At 35.3% G+C, this 20,398-nt stretch overlaps 1 protein-coding gene and 1 long non-coding RNA gene across 2 annotated transcripts in view; both read left to right on the top strand.

Moving 5' to 3' along the window:
• The first annotated feature begins 496 nt into the window (after positions 1 to 496).
• Positions 497 to 5,593, top strand: LOC140849151 (uncharacterized). Its single transcript, XR_012130783.1, has 3 exons — positions 497 to 1,058; positions 3,483 to 3,647; positions 5,501 to 5,593. It is a non-coding gene; the product is annotated as an uncharacterized lncRNA (long non-coding RNA).
• Positions 5,594 to 9,155: 3,562 nt separating this feature from the next.
• Positions 9,156 to 20,398, top strand: part of LOC140848624 (serine/threonine-protein kinase TAO1-B-like) — a 28,975-nt gene continuing 17,732 nt past the window's right edge. Inside the window, exons 1-3 of the mRNA XM_073232892.1 lie at positions 9,156 to 9,341; positions 17,064 to 17,192; positions 19,736 to 19,939. Of these exons, the coding sequence (XP_073088993.1) occupies positions 9,156 to 9,341; positions 17,064 to 17,192; positions 19,736 to 19,939 (519 nt within the window). The remainder of the gene's footprint in view (positions 9,342 to 17,063; positions 17,193 to 19,735; positions 19,940 to 20,398) is intronic.

Raw genomic sequence — 20,398 nt, 5'->3', positions numbered from 1 at the left:
AAGTTTATTGAGAACAGATGGACAATTTTAGGAAAGGATTTTTATCAGTGATAGAAAATTTTAATGGGAAAGTCTTCAGGTGTGTCTAGCATTTGAAAAATTCGAGAAGACTATCTACTGTACTTAACAAATACTTTAAAATTCACAAGATGCATAAATTAGCAATAATTTATTTTTTATCATTACATTATTAAGGCAAGTTCACAGGTCTTTGCTGCTTCTGTAGAGGTGTTTCGAAGAAATCTTGGCACAGTTTATTATGGTACATCTGAATAATAAATACACTAAACACAGGCTGTCTTTACACTGGTTGATACTTTAGGGATTCAAAAAAGAATTCTTGTATAAAAGAATTAAATCTTATTTGAATATTGATGACAAACATTGGTGGAACATTTTTTACTTTCTGCCGTACTGAACTCTCATCAGTAACACTATATAATAGTAGGTTACAGAATTCTAATTTTAAAAAAATTTTACTGTTTTCTGGAACTTTTGTCCATTTGCTCAAGGGCACTAAATACTTAGGTATAAAAAATGTTCTTTCCAAAACAAATAGCGTGATATTCTGAAACATGCTATATGGAAGATGATCCAAGGGTCAAGCAAGAAAGAGACGTGGCTAGAGAAAAGAAAAAAAAATACTAAGAAGAATATTATCTTAGATTTGAATGCAAAAAGGAAAATGATTGACTTCCCTAATTTACCGCAACGTAGAATGAGTTGTGATATTTAAGTATGTGAGAGCAGGATTTTAAAATAATGTGTGCACATCTATCTTTGGAAAATGGTAAAGATTCATTAGTTGCTTTGCATAGCTTTTTATAGACGTACATGATGAAATATATAGTGTATTGTGTCTGCTTTTTTTTATGATTTCTATTCTCCCTCCCACCCATAGGGACATGCCTTGATTTGTGGATGTGTTTTTAAAGGAAATAGCAATATGTTCACTTAATACTTTCCTTTACAATAGGTCCAGTTCTTTTCGCAACTTTGTGGAGTCTTGCCTCCAGAAAAACCCTAAAGATCGCCCTACATCAAAGAAACTTTTAAAGGTCAGTTATACTCTGTTTTGTACACCTAAGAAATTATTTGAAAGAATGTGTTTTATTCTTCTTTGATTCCGAATCAGTATTAAGTACGCTGTACTGGGTTATGCTAAAATACTAATTTCATAATACCATTCTTTCTTGGAAATTTTCTTAGTTGCTAAGTTTTTTCATTTGTTTTTCAAAATTAACTGCTTTTACCATATCTGAATAGAATATATAGTTAAATATTCAATATAGTAGTACTAAATGACTTAATTTTTATATGTGCAGGAATATATTCATGAGTTACAGCTACAAATTTTAACTCATGTGGAACAATGTCATTTCAGAGGTGGCAAAGCATAGTTTAACTTTGGATTTAATTTTCGTATCTACCATACTTTATATACCCATCTGTCCTATATAAAGTAATATGAAAAGAAAGGAAGAGAAATGATGTGTAATACATTTACATAAATACTGTGGGAGAAAAGAGATTTCAAAAGAACTGTTAAAAATGGATATCACATTTTTGTTTCCTTTTGAGAAATATGTTTTTCTAACTTAGCAATGAAAGTATTTTAAAAGTAATGTGAATTCTATTCATTTTTCAATAGGTTTGGTAACCTAATTTAAATAAATTCTTAGTATATGCTTTCTGTTCTCAAAAATGTTTTCATTTAGAGGTTCACATTTTATGAATAGCAATAATAGTATTGTTCAATTTAATATAGTTCTTAAAACATCTAGATAAGGCAATCGTGAGTAGCAGTTGACTATCTTTTTGTGACCCTAAGGAATTTTGTGGATTTTTCACTAGAAAATTAGACTTTCAGCATGCATGTTTTAGAATCTCAAAGAAGTTCAGTTTATTTTCACCAACACGCAGTTCACTACGCAAGGATATTGCAAGGATCATGTACATATTAGGTAGGGTTATTTGCAACTACAGTATGTAGAAGAGCAGTATAAAGTTTCAGTAACACTTAGGGAATTCTAGGCCCTAAGCACACTTACAGTCTCAAATTCAAGCCCAAAAACTAGGTATTCACAATAGCAACAAAAGGTTTAGTATACCTATGAATTATGTGAGTGAAAAATAAGCAGGATCCATTTGTAGAAAACTATTAAATAACTTAGAATTACAAGATATATTATTTTCAGATAAAAATGACCGAATATTATAAATAGTGGTACATACCAAGCTAAGGCTCAGGAAAAGGAAGAATGTGTCTGGCTTCTTACATTTGCCTAATGAAGGCAAAAGAAGCTCTTTTGGTAATAAGCCAGCCCACCAGGAATGGATACTTGACCTTGGGTGATGCCAAACCTGCATATGTATTCATTTACCTGGTCCATTTTGTATATTGCCATTATTGAAAGTGATAGGAAGAATCTGTCAAGTGCATCCTTGCCTTCGGCCTGATCACATTTCTGTTGCAGTCTGTCATAAGGAAAAAGAATAAAATGGAAAAAAGTGACTTACTGTATGAAGCTATTTATCTCAATGAAAAATTGAAAATAATTATCCAGAATTAGAATAATGGTTATGTAATTTTGGCATGAACATTTGAGGAAATAGTCTGTAGGCATTATGAGTTGAAATAACATAATACTTAGAGCAACAAAAAGAGAATAATATATAGTTACAACTCTTCAGAGAAGAAATAAATCTGAGCTAATAAAGGGGGTAAAAGTCTTAAAAGAATTCAAGATCATCTCATGAACTCCAGCGCACAAGTCATCTTTCTGCAATCTGTGTGCTCACTACAAAACAAAATCTATACACGAAAAATTTCTGAGAAGACATAAATATCCAAAAAATACCAAATGTAATGATGATAATCTTATAGTAGAATTGTTCTTTCTACTTTTCTGTATTTGATAATGTTAAGCTTTATTAAATATTAATGGTAAAAATCACTAATACATAACGTCTTTTAATCAACTGCTAGTGTTTTATGAAGTTTCATTTAAGCAACATAAAGGAGCCCATTATACCCAAGTAGTATGTTATGTAATTCACCATCAGTAAACACATTCCTGTTGAGATCTAATGTAATTCAGAACTGATAGTGTCTCCTCTATGAAACCAGTTCTAAGAATTTGTAAGCGTTTACTTAGGGCTCTAATTGGACTTAATTCTTAATGTTTACTTAGACTCTGATTATTTCAACTCTGCATTTTCATTTGGCCAACAAAGCTGTCATGTTCAAAGTTTTCATAAAAAGTACAGGGGAAGTTATGTAGGCACAGAGTGTATACATGTAAATTAAATTTTATAAATATAAGAAGTAAAAAGCATAGCAGAATTAGATAACCATAGATTACATGCATTATCTATAATTATTTAGGATAGTAACTCTAGGGTCCAAGAAGGGATTCATTTGTTCTGAATGAAAAAATATATAGGTCTCAACCTGACTTTTGCCTTCTACTCTTAACCAGGACCCCTTTGTGCTTCGGGAGCACCCTACAACGGTGTTAATAGATCTCCTTCAAAGGGCAAAGGAAGAAAAAAAAAGAGTGCTGGACAATCTGCACAATCGAAACAAGAAGGTCCTTTCCCAGGAGGCACATAAAGGGCCGGCAGTAGAAGCACAGGAAGGAAAGGTAATGACTTAGAAACGGCTCAAGTATTGGGGTCTCTTTATTGGCTTCTTTCCTTGTGGAACTTTTCTTGCCAAGAATCTTTTATATCAGTGGTTTCCAGATTGTGTCTTCACAGTGATTCTCTGAGGTCCCAGGTGGAGAAAAAGGTTTTGCATTCTTTAAACCAAACTCTCGGTAGTGTACATCAGCATAGTAAAGCTGTGTGAAGTCTTTTATTAGAGAAACCTGTTCCACTTTTATTTAATCTAGTCCCTCTCAAAATTCTGGTCTACTGAACACTTTTTTGCCTGATTGGCTGATGGCATGGGACACGCTTTTGGAAGTATTTGAAATTACAGGTTTTGGAAGTTGACGGTGCTCACAGAGAAGTCATTAGAATTACCAACCGTTCTCCTTATCTTGTTTATTGTATAAACCTCTCCCCCAGTGCCTTTTGTGTAATGTTTGATACATGTTTATTAAATTGGAAATTTCTTGCTTTTTTAAAAATAAATAAATAAGTAAATGAAATAAACATGTGACTTAGCTAAATTTATCCTGGGGGGAAAAATTACCAAGGATTCTTATTCTGTTACTAAGAACACTTCATTCTTTTCAGTTGTGTATAGGAATTCATTCCTCTACATGGTTCTAAAATACTCATTTCATAGGTGAGTTAAGTAAGGCTCAGAGTGGTTAACTAACTTACTGTAGAAGCATATGGGTTCAGATTCATATATTACTCTTGAGACCAAGTTGTTTCCATGTTACCATGTTTCCAGATTTGCAGTAGAAATGTTACAGAACTTCCTCAAAGGAAAATATAAAGCTTATGATTTGTGGAGCTATCTTTTTTAGTCTAAGTATTTTCTGTTTTCTTCTTTGCTCATGTCTCAATGCCAAAGCTTTGATTCTTTTTTATTGCTTTCTATTGAGAAAGATCCCTGCATTCTGAAAACAGGAGTAGTAGTTACTTTTCTTTTTAATAACACTACATAATTAATGAACTATAAAATAGAAGACTTTCTTACATACAGTTTTGGTATTTTTGATATTGTTTTTTAGTTCTAACACTAGTCACTAGAAAATTGGGACTATTTTAGGTATATGAATTACTTTAGTCAAGTGAAATGAATAAAATTCTAATGTCATTAAACATTAGAATAACAGCAACTTTTTAAGGCTGTGGATGTAAGAAAAGATCCTCCATATACCATGGGTCTGTATTTATTATTCTGCATATCTGACGGAGTTTCGGTATGGTAAGACTGTAATATTGGTGCCCAGATACCAAAGTTTGCCGGGTTTCTTGGGAAGAACAGTCTTCTAATTATGATTAAATATATATACAATTTTTAATTTCACATAAAAATAGGAATTAATATTAAATTACTTAGTGGAAGAAGTTTAGGCTAAAGACCATATTCTGAGAAGAAAAGAAATATAAAAGACTTCAATAAAAAATAACTAAAAGGGATGTTTATAGGATTAAAAAAAAGGTTGGGGTTTGTTTTCACCATTGGAATCATTGAGAAATGAGCAGCATCTCTGTGTATACCCCATGAGATGTGTAGTAGAAATGGATTTCAAAATAATGTCAAAAATTTTAGAGAAAAGACTACCCTTTGGAAATAACTCTGAATTGATTAACTTTTTCACATAGTTGGTTGGGCTTTTTGGTATCTACTTGTTGGTCATTTTTTTAATCTGTCAACTAACAACTGATAAACTTTCTGGTCTTGGCAAATACAAGGAATTTCTCAAAATAGACCACTAACATTCTGAAGACTGTGTGTGCCAAGCGGTGTGCTAGATGCTAATAATCAAGAACTCAGGAGATAAAAATATTTGAATCTAATACTCTTTTCCCTCAGGACCAAGATCACGGTGTTGGACAGACAGGAGCAGTGAATAATATTGGAAGTCATCAGTCTGTTGCCCGTATGTCCAACAAGACCAGGAGTGAAAGCTACAAGAGTGAGCTACACGTGACGGAGGGAATGCACACAGTCATGTCTAATAATTCTGCCATCCATCCAGAATCTGTGAGTATTTGGATTTCAGTGAAAAAAAATTCAAGTTTGGTAACGAATTTTCCTAGTCTGGTTAGTTTAAGAGTTTGGGGTTTTTTTTTCCTTTGATGTATCAGAAGTTTGGAACATAATTTTAGGCAACTTATTTTAAAATGGCAAAAGGCTTTTTAATTCCCAGTTTAATGTCTGCATTTAGTAAACATGTTTTGAGAATGCAAAAAGAATATTTTTTAAATCTTAGAATAATTAAATCAATAAATACCATATAATGTATTAATTGAAGTTACTTAGATGAAAACGAAGGTATGTAAAAATAGTAACTATTCAACATGATATTAATGATAATGGTTGCCTTTGGGACGTGGAGAAAGGTTTAAGGTGGGTGATAATGGAAAGTGATTTTTGTGTTTTCCATAATGTTTACATTTTAAAAATAAAACTGGGTGTAATTGTAGAAATTACAACTTCTCAGTTTAGGAAATGTGGATGTTTGCTACACTTTCATGTGTAAGATTTTAAATTTTCTTGAAAACATTGGAAGGTCAGGTAACTCCTTTTCACAATTGATAGGAATGCTTCCTTTTTAACTTCACTGCTTTCAGTATTACCAAAAGTTACTAGGCACAATAGCTAAAAGATGGAAACAACCCAAGTGTTCATCAACACATGAATGGATAAACAAACCATAGTGTGTGTGTGTGTGTGTGTGTGTGTGTGTATCTACAATGGAATATTATTCAGCTGTGAAAAGGAACGGCGTTCGGATACATGCTACAATGTGAGCGAACCTTGAAAAAATGCTAAGTGATATAAGCCAGACACAAAAGGACAAATATTATTAGAATTCCACTTATATGAAATATCTAAAATAGGCAAATTCATAGAAAGTAGATTAGAGGTTGCTAAGGGGCAAGTGGAAGATGAAATAAATACTTTTATTTATTTATTTATTTTCTTATCTTGGTGTCATTAATGTACAATCACATGAGCAACACTATGGTTACTAGACTCCCCCTATTACCAAGTCCCCACCACATACCCCAGTACAGTCACTGTCCATCAGCATAGTAAGATGCTACAAACATGTACATGTCTTTGAACATGATGTTTTAATTTCTGTGACAAATACATAGGATAAAATGGCTGAGTCATAGGGCATATGTGTGTTTGACTTTCATAAGAAACATACAGGCATTTTATCTCAGATATGTCCTGTAAATATTTTTTCTCCGTCTGTGATAAATTAAAAATTTTAGTTTTAAAATCCAATTCAAACAACCCATTAAAAATGAGTAAAGGCCATGAAAAAGCTAAAAACTTTTCCTCTAAAATCAGGAATAAGACAAGGATGCCTACTCACAACACTTTTATTCAACAGAGTATTGGAAGTCCTAGCTACATTATCAGGCAAGACAAATATAAAAGGCACCCACTCTGGTGAGGAAGAAGTGAAACAGTCATTGTTTGCAGATGACCCGATACTACATAAAAAAAGCCCTAAAGACTCCACCAAAAAACTATTCAAATTAATATATAAACTATACCTCAATTTTTAAAAATGTGTTAAAGACTTGAAAAGACATTTATCCAAAGAATGTATACAAATGGCCAACAGCACATGAAAATATACTCAATATAATTAGTCATTAGAGAAACGCAAATTAAAACTATAATGAGTACCACCTTACAGCCACTAGGATGGCCAGCTATTTTGTTGTTGTTGTTAAGGTATCATTGATATACAATCATATGAAGGTTTCACATGAGCAACACTGGTTACTACATTCACCCATATTATTGAGTTCCCACCTAACACCCCATTGAAGTCACTGTCCATCAACGTAATAAGATGCTATAGAATCACTGCTTGTCTTCTCTGTGCTATTACTGCCTTCCCCATCTCCCCCATCTACACTATGTGTACTAATCATAATGGCCCTTAATCCTTTTCTCCCTCCCTTCCCACCCACCCTTCCCACCCCTTTCCCTTTGGTAACTGCTAGTCCCTTCTTGGACTGTGTGAGTCTGCTGCTGTTTTGTTAGGTGGTTAGCTATTAAGAGAGAAAAACAAAAACAAAGATGGAAAATAACAACTAGAGAGCACGTGGAGAAATTGGAACTCCTGCTATATATTGCTGGTAAGAATGTAAAATGTCAGCTGCTGTGGTAAACAGTTGATGATTTCTCAAAAAGTTTAACATAGCATTTCCCCATGACTCAGCAATTCTACTCCTAGATATATACCCAAAACAATTGAAAGCAGGTACTTAAACAAATGCATATAGACAAATGTTCACAAGAGCAGTATTCACAATAGCCAAAAGGTGGAAACAACACACAGGTCCAGCAACAAATAAGTGGATAAACAAATGAGGGTATGGGCATACAGTGGAATATTATTCACTATAAAAAGAAACGAAGTACTGTTGCATCCTGTACAATATGGATGAACCTTGGAAACATGCTAGGTGAAAGAAGCCAGATACAGCAGGTCACATATTATATGAAACATCCAAAATAGATAAATCCATAGACAGAAAATAGATTGGTGGTTACCAGAAGGGGAGATGGGGGAGCAACTGCTTAAAACATACAGGGTTTTCTTCTGAAGTATTATATATGTTTTGTAACTAGATACGGGCAGTCTTGCAGAACATCATGAATATACTAAATACTATTGAATTGTTTACTTTAAATGATTAATCCTACATTATATAAATTTTGTCTCTGAGAATCCAGTTTGTACATTTTTTTCTTTACAATGGGGCAGTGGTTGCAGAACATCATGAATATACTAAATGCTACTGAATTGTTCACTTTAAATGGTTAATCTTACATTATCTGAATTTTGCCTCTGTTTGAGAATCCAGTTTGTACATTTTTTTCATTATAATCAGTGTTTTTTGTGTCCTACCCAAGAAACATTTGCTGACCCCAAGGTCATGATAATATTCTGTGTTTTCTCCTGCTCTCTGATTCTGGATTTTAGGTTTATGTCAAGTGACTCTTGTCAAGTTAATTTCTGTGTATAGCATGATTAAGCATTTATTTATTTAGAATACAGAGAACCAGGTGTTACAGCAGGATTTGTTAAAAACACTTTCCTTTCCTCTTTGAATTAACTTGACTTTTTGGTAGTAAATCAATTGGCTGAATATATGTGGGTCTGTTTCCAGATTTCAGTGTGTTCCTTTGCTCTATTCAGCCTGTCCTCATACCAATACTGCACTGTTTTGATTACTGAATTTAAATCTACCAACTTTTCATATCCCCTCAAAATTTTGGCTATTCTGGGTGCTTTACATTCCCATTTTAATTTTAGAACCAGCTAGCTTGTCTGCTTTTTCAGATGAAATTTTATTAGAAGCTGTTGACTGGGATCTCCTACATGAATTACCTACTTAGTTGATAGTAGACTGGTCTAAGATGGTTTTGAAAGAAAAAGGTTTTGCTTTATTTCATTCTTTCCTCTCCATTGTTGTAGGTTAGAAGGGAAATGGAAGAACATGAGCTCAGAAAACTTGAGCATCAGAAACAGCTGATGTCTCTGGAAGATAAGCTGAAGGCTGAGATGGATAAGCATCATCTCAGATTAGAGAAAGATCTTGAAACGCAGCGTAACAACTTTGCTGCAAAAATGAAGAAACTGATCAAGAAACATCAGGCTGCAGTGGAAAAAGAGGTAGCTGACCAGTATTACTAATGTATTTATTCTAACTTGCGGCTATTTCAAAATTAACCAAGATGGCATTTTGATGTCAGGGTGTCTGTTCCCCAGAACCAAGCAAATCAATTGGGGAAAGGGAGAAATATGTATATAATAGGTAAAATATCAAGTGCTGGGTCGGGAACCAGTAGATATGGAATTATGTCCTGATAACTTGATAGTTTTATCATGTAACAGTGGTTAAAGTCAGGTAGATCAGATTAAAGAAGACGACGTGAGAGGTGAGACAGAGGCCTCCTACCAAAACCACATATAATATGAAAATATTGTTAATACAACTAACCCTAATAGATCAACAGGAAAGAAGGCAGCACCAGACTTCTTACACCTGGAGAAAAGAACAGACCTCAAAAACGTAACATACCACAGCCATGATCTGGGGGGTCCACGCTCTTCTCCCACCCCAGCTCACTGGCAGAAGGAAGAGAAATGGAGTAGAGACAGGGTGGAGGCCTAGAACTGCTGAACACCCAGCCCTGGAAATCTGCTGTGGGAGCAAGAACCTATATTGCATGGTGCTTGGAGATTAGTGGGGTTGGAAAGCTAAGACAGGAGGAGTACTTGGACAGACTGAGATTCCAGCTGTTGTGGAAAACAGGGATTCACGTCCAGCTGCTCTGGGAGAAAAGAAAGGCAGGCAGTATGAGACACTTCCTAACAGTGAGAGGGCTACTAAGTGAGCTAAGATTGCACAGGGCTTGCTGCTCAGGAAAAAGGACAGTTAGACAAAATTGTCCAGGTGCACTCTGCCCAGCAGGTTGGGAACTTTTCAGGAACTTCAGGCACTCCATCCCCCTGGCTGGCTATACAGCTCCGAGGCCTTCCACCATATTATGCAGCCTGCTGCACCTTCTGGCAGGCTGGCACTGGCTTACAAACCATCTGCCCCTGCCCTGGTGTCAGTCCAACCAGAAGGAGGTCCTGCCTACAGCAGTTACAAATTCAAAGCATAGAGGGTTACACCTGTGTGTTTGGCCAACTAGTCTGGCTCTGTAGAGACATACAGAATCTGGGAAGCAGGAAACAGCTCTTCCCAACCCCCAGTCATGAGCACCGCTCCTCTGAGACCCCTGAATCGCTCCAAGGGCTAAGTAACTGCAGGGAGTATGCCTTCAGGGTCCTAGACAGTGCCAAATACAAATATGAAATGTCAAAGGAATCTGGTTCAAACCAAAATCCCTAAAACACCAGAAAAGAGGTCAAGTGAAAATGAACTCATCAATCTTCCTAAAAGAGATTTAGAAAATCATAAACACATCCATGCAGGTACAGAAAAATACTCAAGAATGCAGAAACGAATCCAGAACAGAGATTCATTCATTAAGGAATACAATGTGGGGATTTAAAAGCAGATTAGATATGGTCGAGGAGACGATAAATGAAAAACATTGAAGAAGAGGAATGCAAAGAAGCTGAGGCACAGAAAAAAAGATCTCTAGGAGTGAAAGAATATTGAGAGAACTGTGTGACCAATCCAACCAGAACAATATTCGTGTTATAGGGGTATCAGAAGAAGAAGAGAGAGGAAAAGGGAAAGTGTCTTTGAGGAGGTAATTGCTGAAAACTTCCCCAGTCTGGGGAAGGAGATAGTCTCTCAGGCCATGGAGGTGCACAGATCTCTCAACACAAAGGAGCCAAGATAGACAACACCAAAATATATAATAATTAAAATGGCAAAGATCAAGGGTAAGGACAGTATTAAAAGAAGCCAGAGAGAGAGAAAAGATCACATACAGAGGAAAACCCATCAGGCTGTCATCAGACTTCTCAGCAGAAACCTTACAGATCAGAAGGGAGTGGCATGATATATTTAATGCAGTGAAGCAGAAGCAAGGATACTCTATCTGGCAAGATTATCATTTAACATTGAAGGAGGGATCAAACAATTTCCAGACAAGCAAAAGCTGAGAGTATTTACCTCCCACAAAATGTTGCTCCAGTGTATCTTGGATGGACTGGTATAGATGGAAGTGTTCCTAAGGCTAAATAGCTGTCACCAGAGGTAATAAAACCACATTAAAGAAAGTAGAACAATTAATTTCTAAGCAAAGGCAAAATTAAATCAACTATCCCAAAGTAGGTTAAGGGATAGACAAAGAGTACAGAATATGATACTTAATATATAAACAATGGAGGAGGAAGAAAAAGGAGGAGAAAAAAAAAGAACCTTTAGATTGTGTTTGTAATAGCACACTAAGTGAGCCTAGACTCTTAGATAGTAAGGAAGTTTCCCTTGAACCATTGGTAACCATGAGTCTAAAGCCTGCAATGGCAATAAGTACATACCTATTGATAATCACCCTAAATGTAAATGGACTGAATGCACCAATCAAAAGACACAGAGTCAATATGATAGATAAAAAAGCAAGTCCCATCTATATGCCTCTTAAAAGAGACTCACCTCAAACCCGAAGACATACACAGACTAAAAGTGAAGGGATGGAAAAAGATATTTCATGAAAACAATAGGGGGAAAAAAGCAGGAGTTACAGTACCTGTATCAGACAAAGTAGACTTCAAAACAAAGAAAGCCACAAGAGACAAAGAAGGACATTACATAATGATAAAGGGGTCAGTCCAACAAGAGGATATAACCATTATAAGTATCTATGCACCCAACACAGGAGCACCTACATATGTGAAACAAATACTAACAGAATTAAAAGAGGAAATAGAATGCAATGCATTCATTTTAGGAGACTTCAACACACCACTCACTCCAAAGTACAAATCAACCAGACAGAAAATAAGTAAGGAAACAGAGGCACTGAACAACACATTAGAACAGATGGACCTAACAGATATCTACAGATTGCTCCACCCAAAAGCCGCAGGATACACATTCTTCTCAGGTACACATGGAACATTTTCAAGAATCGATTATATACTAGACTACAAAAAAGAATGTCAGTAAATACAAAAATATTGAAATTGAACCAACCAGTTTCTCAGACCACAAAGGTATGAAACTAGAAATAAATTACTCAAAGAAAATGAAAAGACCCACAAACCCATGGAGGCTTAACAACATGCTCCTAAATAATCAATGGATCAATGATGAAATAAAAACAGATCAAGCAATGCAAAATCTGTGGGATGCAGCTAGGGCTGTGCTAAGAGGGAATTATATAGCAATAGAGGCCTGCCTCAGTAAAGAAGAAAAATCCGATATGAACAGTCTTAACTCACAATTAACAAAACTAGAAAAAGCAGAACAAATGAGTCCCAAAGTCAGTAGAAAAGGGACATAATAAAGATTAGAGCAGGCTTAAATAAAATCGAGAAGAATAAAACAATAGAATCAATGAGAGCAGGAGCTGGTTGTTTGAAAAATAAGCAGAATAGAAAAACCCCTAGCCAGACTTATCAAGAAAAAAAGAGTGTCTAGAAATGAGAAAGGAAAAATCAGTATGGGCACTACAGAAATACAAAGAATTATTAGAGAATACGGTGAAAAATTGTATGCTTAGAAACTTGGTAAACCAGAAGGAATGAACAACTTTCAAGAAAAGTACAACCTTCCTTGGCAGACCCAGAAAGGAACAGAAAACCTGAACAGATCAATTACCTGCAGCAAAACTGAGTTGGTAATAAAAATCTACCTAAAAATAAAACTCTTGGAGCAGATGCCTTCACTGCTGAATTTTATCAGACATTTAGTGAAAACCTAATACCCATCTTCCTTAAAGCTTTCCAAAAAGTAGACAAGGAGGGAATACTTCCACCCTCATTCTATGAGGCCAGTGTCACCCTAATTCCAAAATTAGGCAAATACACCACACACAAAACAAATTATAGACCAATATCCCTGGTGAACATAGACGCAAGAACACTCAACAAAATCATGGTGAAAAATATATCAAACAGATCGTCTATCATGATCAAGTACGATTTATTCCAGGGATGCAAGGATGGTACAACATTTGAAAATCCATCAGCATCATCCACCACATTAACTAAAATAAGGAGAAAAAGCACATGATCATCTCCATAGAAGCTGAAAGCAATCAACAAAGTTCAACATCCATTCATGGTAAAAAATCTCAACAAAATGAGTATAGAGGGCAAGTACCTCAACATAGTAAAGGCCTCATATGACAAACCCAAAGCCAACATCATACTGAACAGTGAGAAGCTGAAAGCTTTTCCTCTAAGTCGGGAACAAGAGAAGGATTCCCACTCTCCCCACTGTTATTCAACATAGTACTGGTGGTCCTAGCCACAGCAATCAGACAACACAAAGAAATAAGAGGCATCCAGATTGGTAAAGAAGCAGTTAAACTGTCACTGTTTGCAGATGACATGATATTATATATAAGAAACCTTAAAGAATCCACCCCTAAACTACTAGTACTAAGAACTGAATTCAGCAAAGTGGCAGGATACAAAATTAATACACAGAAATCTCTTGCATTCCTATACACTAATGATGAACTAGCAGAAAGAGAAATCAGGAAAACAATTCCATTCACAATTGCATCAAAAAGAATAAAATACCTAGGGATAAACCTAATGAAGGAAGTGAAAGACCTACACCCTGAAAACTACAAGACATTCAATAAAAAGAAGATAGCGATAAATGGAATATAATATCCCTTGCTCATGGATAGGAAAAATTAATATTGTCAAAATGGCCACCCTGCTTGAAGCAATCTACCAATTCAGTGCAATCCCTATCAAAATGCCAATAGCATTTTTCAGTGAACTAGATCAAATAGTTCTAAAATTCATATGGAACCACGGAAGACCCCAAATAGCCAAAGCAATCATGAGAAGGAAGAATAAAGCTGGGGGCGGATTATGCTCCCCAACTTCAACCTCTACTGCAAAGGCAATTTGGTACTGGCACAAGAATAGACCCAAAGACCAATGGAACAGGCTAGGGATCCCAGATATAAACCCAAGCAAATGTGGTTAATTAATATACCATAATGGAGCCATGGTGTTGGCAAAACTGGACAGCTACATGCAAGAGAATGAAACTGGATTATTGTCTAACCCCATACACATAAGTAAATTCAAAATGGATCAAAGACCTGAATGTAAGTCATGAAACCATAAAACTCTTAGAAGACAACATATGCAAAATCTCTTGAATATAAACATGAGCAACTTTTTCCTGGACGCATCTCCTTGGGCAAGGGAAACAAAAGCAAAAATGAACAAATGGGACTACATCAAGCTTCTGTACAGCAAAGGACACCATCAGCAGAACAAAAAGGCATCCTACAGTATGGGAGAATATATTTGTAAACAACATATCCGACAAGTGATTAACATCCAAAATATGTAAAGTGTTCACATGCCTCAACACCCAAAAAGCAAATAACCCAATTAAAAAATGGTCACAGGATATGAACAGACGCTTCTGCAAAGAAGAAATTCAGATAGCCAAGAAGCACTTGAAAAGATGCTCCATATCACTAATTACCAGGGAAATGCAAATTAAAAGCACAATGAGATATCACCTCATACCATTTAGCATGGCCAACATCGAAAAGACTAGGAACAACAAATGGTGGCTAGAATGCAGAGGAAGGGGATCCCTCCTACACTGCTGGTGGGAATGTAAACTAGTTCAACCATTGTGGATAGCAGTATGGAGGTTCCTCAAAAAACTAAAAATAGAGATTCCATTTGGCCCGTGAATTCCACTCCTAGGAATTTACCCAGAGAAAAAAAGTTGTCACATTCAAGAAGACATATGCACACTTATGTTTATCACAGCACTATTTACAATAGCCAAGATATGGAAGCAACCTAAGTGTCCATCAGTAGTTGGATGGATAAAGAAGAAGTGGTACATATGCACAATGGAATACTATTCAGCCATAAGAAAGAAACAAATCCTACCATTTGCAGCAACATGGATGTAGCTAGACGGTATTATGCTCAGTGAAATAAGTTAGAGAGAGAAAGACAAGTACCAAATGATTTCCCTTATTTGTGGAGTATAACAATGAAGCAAAACTGAAGGAACAAAGCAGCAGACTCACAAACTCCAAGAAGGAACTAGCAGTTACCAAAGGGAAGGGGTGCGGGAGGGCAGTTGGGGAGGGAGATGGAAGGGCATTGAGGGCTATTACGATCAGTACACATGGTGTTGGGGGGATCATGGGGAAGACAGTGTAGCACAGAAAAGACATGTAGTGACTGTGGCATCTTACAACACCGATGGGCAGTGACTGCAATGGCGTATGGGGGGAACTCGATGATATATGTGGGTGAATGTAGTAACCACATTATTTTTCATGTGAAACCATCATAAGAGTGTATATCAATGATACCTTAATGAAAAAAAAAGTCGTTAAGTATTCTGCTCTAGGCCTTGGGTACTTTGGCTATCTGAGGAGTTTGATAAATCAGTTAGTAGGTGATTCAGGTTCTAAAAAAAATGCATCATTCTCTATGTACTTTTTGGAAACCTTAATTTTATAGTAGTATTTTTGTATCAGAAGAATTGAAGAGTACTGTAATATACAGAGAATGTTAAATTAAGAGGAATTAAGAGGGTTTCAGATTCACATTTAGCCCATTTGTTTACTACAAATAAGTATCATTCTACTGTATGATAAAGGTGCATATTTTTAGGAGTCTAATTTCCTTGGTGTCCCATTAGTTTCAATTTATTTTGATAATCACAGTTGTCAAGTAAAATGTAAACTTCTCAATAAATTTACACCATATCTTCAAATATGTCTGCAAAAAAAGAAGAATCACCGTCTCACAGTAATAGAGAATTTAGCAAAATAATTTCTGGTGTAAATGAATATTTGATTTTGAAATAATTTGGCAAAAGAATATAGAAATATTTAGAATCCTGTTTGATGTTGTACTTTCTTGAATACTTTGTAAACAGGTAGATACTAACATTTTTAGGAAAGGAATTCATGAAACAGGATGTACAATATGATTTTAGATTTGTTTTATATATTTATATCAATATCTATACATGCCTAGAAAAAATTAGGAAGGGTATGCACCAAAATGTTTATATTGGTTATCTCTGTGTGGTAAAATCATGCAAGATTTTTCTTCTTTGTGTTTTTCTGTATTTCCTAAATGTTCTACAATGAATATGTTTAGTTCACCCTTGAATAACATAGGTTTGAACTGCACAGGCCCATTTATACACACATTTTTTTTCAATAAAGGTCTTGGAAAATGTTTTGGGAGACAGTTTAAAAGATCATTTTCTTTTTTCTAGCTTTCTTTATTGTAAGAATACAGTATATAATTTATACAACATACAGAATATATGTGAATATCTGTTCATGTTGTTGGTAAGGCTGCCAGTCAGCAGTATGCTTTTAGTACTTAATACACAAGTCAAGCTAGATAAAAGGTCATAACTTAATTACATTTGTTTTGTTTTATTAGTTGGGGGGGTCGGGCAGCATACTCTAGTTAAATGGGGGGGAAACGGTGAAAACACTGACCCTGTAAAAGATCAGCATTTTAAAGATGAGTTCCATTTTAGTGGTTCTCTGAAATTCAAATCATAAGGATGCTGAGTAATATTTGTTAATAATTTATTGGATATTATTGTTTTGGTAATGATTATACTGATTTTATATTCTTAGGTGGGAGGAAATAATCCTTGCTAATGTGTATTCAACTGCTGCTTTGAAGCTTATCTGCTTAGCTAATTTGATCAATTTAAAAATTTTCCTATAGGCTGAACTGATGTCCAGTGAGGAGAAAAAATTTCAACAACGTATTCAGGCTGAGCAGAAGAAAGAACTGAATAGCCTTTTGAAGTCCCAGAGGAGAGAATGCAAACTTCGAAAGGAACAACTTAAGGAGGTATTTACTTTATAAAAATTTTCAAGCCACTTACCTGCTTGCTGATTATATTCAATATTGATCTACTCATAGAACCATTAAGATAAAATTTTCTTTTGTTTGTGGCCACTAACAATATATCAGTTTAAGTGAGGACATTGATTATAACCTATTACTTTTCAATGGCTGAGATCCTCAGTTGAGTGGGATCTAAAAAGAGTGATCTCTTGAAAATGTGAATTATTTTATAAAGCTTTTATTTATAGTAGCTTTCCTAAGCACTTATTAAGTAACTGAGTCAGTAGAAATAAAGATATTTTAGCTGTGAAAAAGAGCCATACATCTCTTACTTTAAAAGTAAATCATACCTTCTTACTTTGGGCTCAGATTACAATAATTTGTTCTTATTCTGATTTTAACACAGAATAAGGATAAGAGGCATTTCTTCTCAACCCATTTTCTTTCATAGGAAAGCATGCTAATTATGTCTTTATGGCTACAGGATTTCATGTGTGTTTGCCCTTTATGTGCTGATTTCTTGAACTTATTTTTATCACAGATCTAGTCTAACTGTGAGGAAAGCCATGTTGTCCTAAGGCAATTTCTGAAAGGGGATTATTATTCAGGAGAGTGGTCAGGACAGGAAAATGATATGTGTCAACTATACCACATTTATTATATTGCAGAGAATATAAATCAGCCGTCTTTCATAGGTATAAGATGATTTTTCAGAGACTATTGACCTTATGGTTCTTCACCTGTTATTCAAGAAAGAAACCAATTCTTTATTACTTTTGTGGATAAGATACTCAAACACATAAATATAAAAAGCACATAAACTTGTAGTTCTCAACTGAAGGATGTCAATGAGAAGACAGAGATAATACAGGCGTATACACAAAGAATCATTTGGCTATGTTTTTCAAAATCTTTTGCCAAGGAAATTCCCCACCCACCGAGACTTCCCCAGTTTACACCCTCTTTTACAGACTGATGGACTGAAATTTTTAGTCCATGTAATTAATTATTAGCACACAGATAAATTAATCTTGATAAAATAACCATAATCTCTTTGGTACAGTGCTTTCTTGTGTATGGGAATTTGACCTATAATTAGATATATGTGTTATTAAGGACATTGGTGGCACAAAGCCTTGCTATATATACCTTGCCGAGTGAGGTTCATTGATAAGATTTTTCCAACTTTAAAGAGTGTAACCTGCTATGTATTCCCATTACTGTAATCTAAAAGCTAAACTCAATACTAGAACATGGGATTTGAAAAGATGGTAAACAGGATTCCCAACTGTAAATAAATATCCAACAAAATGCAGTTCTATAGTTGTTTCCTAGTGAAATCAGGTTTTAGTTTTATAAATGAATGTGTTGGTTTAGATAATCCTTTAAGCATATAATTCATAGTCTAACTAATAAGCTCGTTTTCTTTTAGAAGGTAGTTTTGTGTCTGCATGTGTGTGTGTGTGTGTGTGTGTGTGTGTGTGTGTGTGTGTGTTCATTTAGAATGATTATTATCAGTATAGAGGAAGGGACCTACTATAGTCTTAGTGGGTGGGAAATTTCCTTGGCCAAAGATTTTGAAAAACATAGGCAAGTGATTCTTTCTGTATATGCCTGTATTATCCCTGTCTTCTCATTGACATCCTTAAGTTGAGAACTACAAGCTTATGTGCTTTTTATTTTTATGTGTTTGAATATCTTATCAATGAAAGTAATGAATCATCGGTTTCTTTCTTGAACAACAGATGAAGAACCATAAGGGTAACAGTCTCTAAAAAATCATCTTAGACCTAGGAAAGATGGCTGATTTATATTCTCTGCAAGGTTGATGCATTGTAGGTTGAAATATACTAGTATTGATTAGCATCCTTGGGTTTGCATCATTGAATGTATTGTCAGTATTCTCATCTTGTCCAGTATCCATGAATTGTTTTAGGTAGTTTGCGAGATGATATTTAAAATGCTGTAGAAAAACATTGGTCTTGCCTTGTTCAGTGGTTACAGTGCTGAAGATTAAATCTATTCTAAAAGGTCTCTATTTTCCTGTGGTTTTGTTGATTTTCCATTTAATTTCTGGTCTTTTATACTGAACCCATCCTTAACTTTGCCAAAAACTTAGTATTTCTATTGTTGAAAGCCAAGAAGTGAGACATAACTATATTTCAACCTTAATTTTAATTCATGTGTGATTTTTACTTGAAAGCACTGTCTTCTTCCCCCTTTTGGGAGGATTTCAAACAAAGATGTTTTACTCCATTCACCAATCATTGCGTGCTTTCAAAGCTACGAGCCATCCTAAATATAGCTGTGCAAAGCTAAAAAGTATGCATGTTTTCTAGTGTATGTTTTCTCTTTTCTGTCCTACTTCATGGATAACTCCAGAAACAGAAAAATACTACCTACCTCCTTTAAGGTCATTGCCCTGCCTGCCCATGAGAGAGGGCACAAATTAAGTTCTTTTACTGAAGATTACCAGCTACAAAATAGTATATTCATGTAGTTAATTTTTATGTATTTTGAACTCAGTTGTTTTTTTATCTTGCCAGGAGCTGAATGAAAACAAGAGCACCCCAAGAAAAGAAAAACAGGAATGGCTTTCAAGCCAGAAACAGAACATACAGCATTTCCAAGAAGAGGAGAAGACCAATCTTCTTCAACATCAGAAATGGTACCTAGAGCTGCAATGCCGTCGCTTAAAAAGAAAGTTGTTACTTGGGAGCCATAACTTGGAGCAGGACCTTCTCAAGGAGGTATGTTTAAATGGTGTGAAATCAGAATCTTCCTGAAAATATGTCAGTCACATCCCACCCTCAGGGCCTTAGAGCACCTCTGCTTGCCTTTGCCTAAGTCCTTCTTCCCTGGAAACCCAACCCACACGATTCACCTTCTCCCTCAGTTCATATCTCCTCAATTCTGATCTCCAAATCCTCCTCCCTTCTTTAAATATTCTTGCACTCCTCTCTCTCTCTCTCATACACACACACACCACACACACACACACACATACATGCACACACTTTTTTTATGGGGATCTCTCTCTCCCTAAGTAGAATGGAAATTAGATCAAGTCCCAGGTTCTGTTCAGGGCTTTTATATCCGGTGGCTAGATATATCCAGGCCTTGTAGCTAGTGGCTGGCCCATAATAGGTATTCAATAAATATATATTAAGTAAATATTTAATAAATATTAAATCCATGAATGAAAGAAC

This window comes from Manis javanica, chromosome 4 (genome assembly GCF_040802235.1).
Source record: "Manis javanica isolate MJ-LG chromosome 4, MJ_LKY, whole genome shotgun sequence".
Lineage (NCBI taxonomy): Eukaryota > Metazoa > Chordata > Mammalia > Pholidota > Manidae > Manis > Manis javanica.
This window is presented reverse-complemented; position numbering and strand designations above follow the sequence as displayed.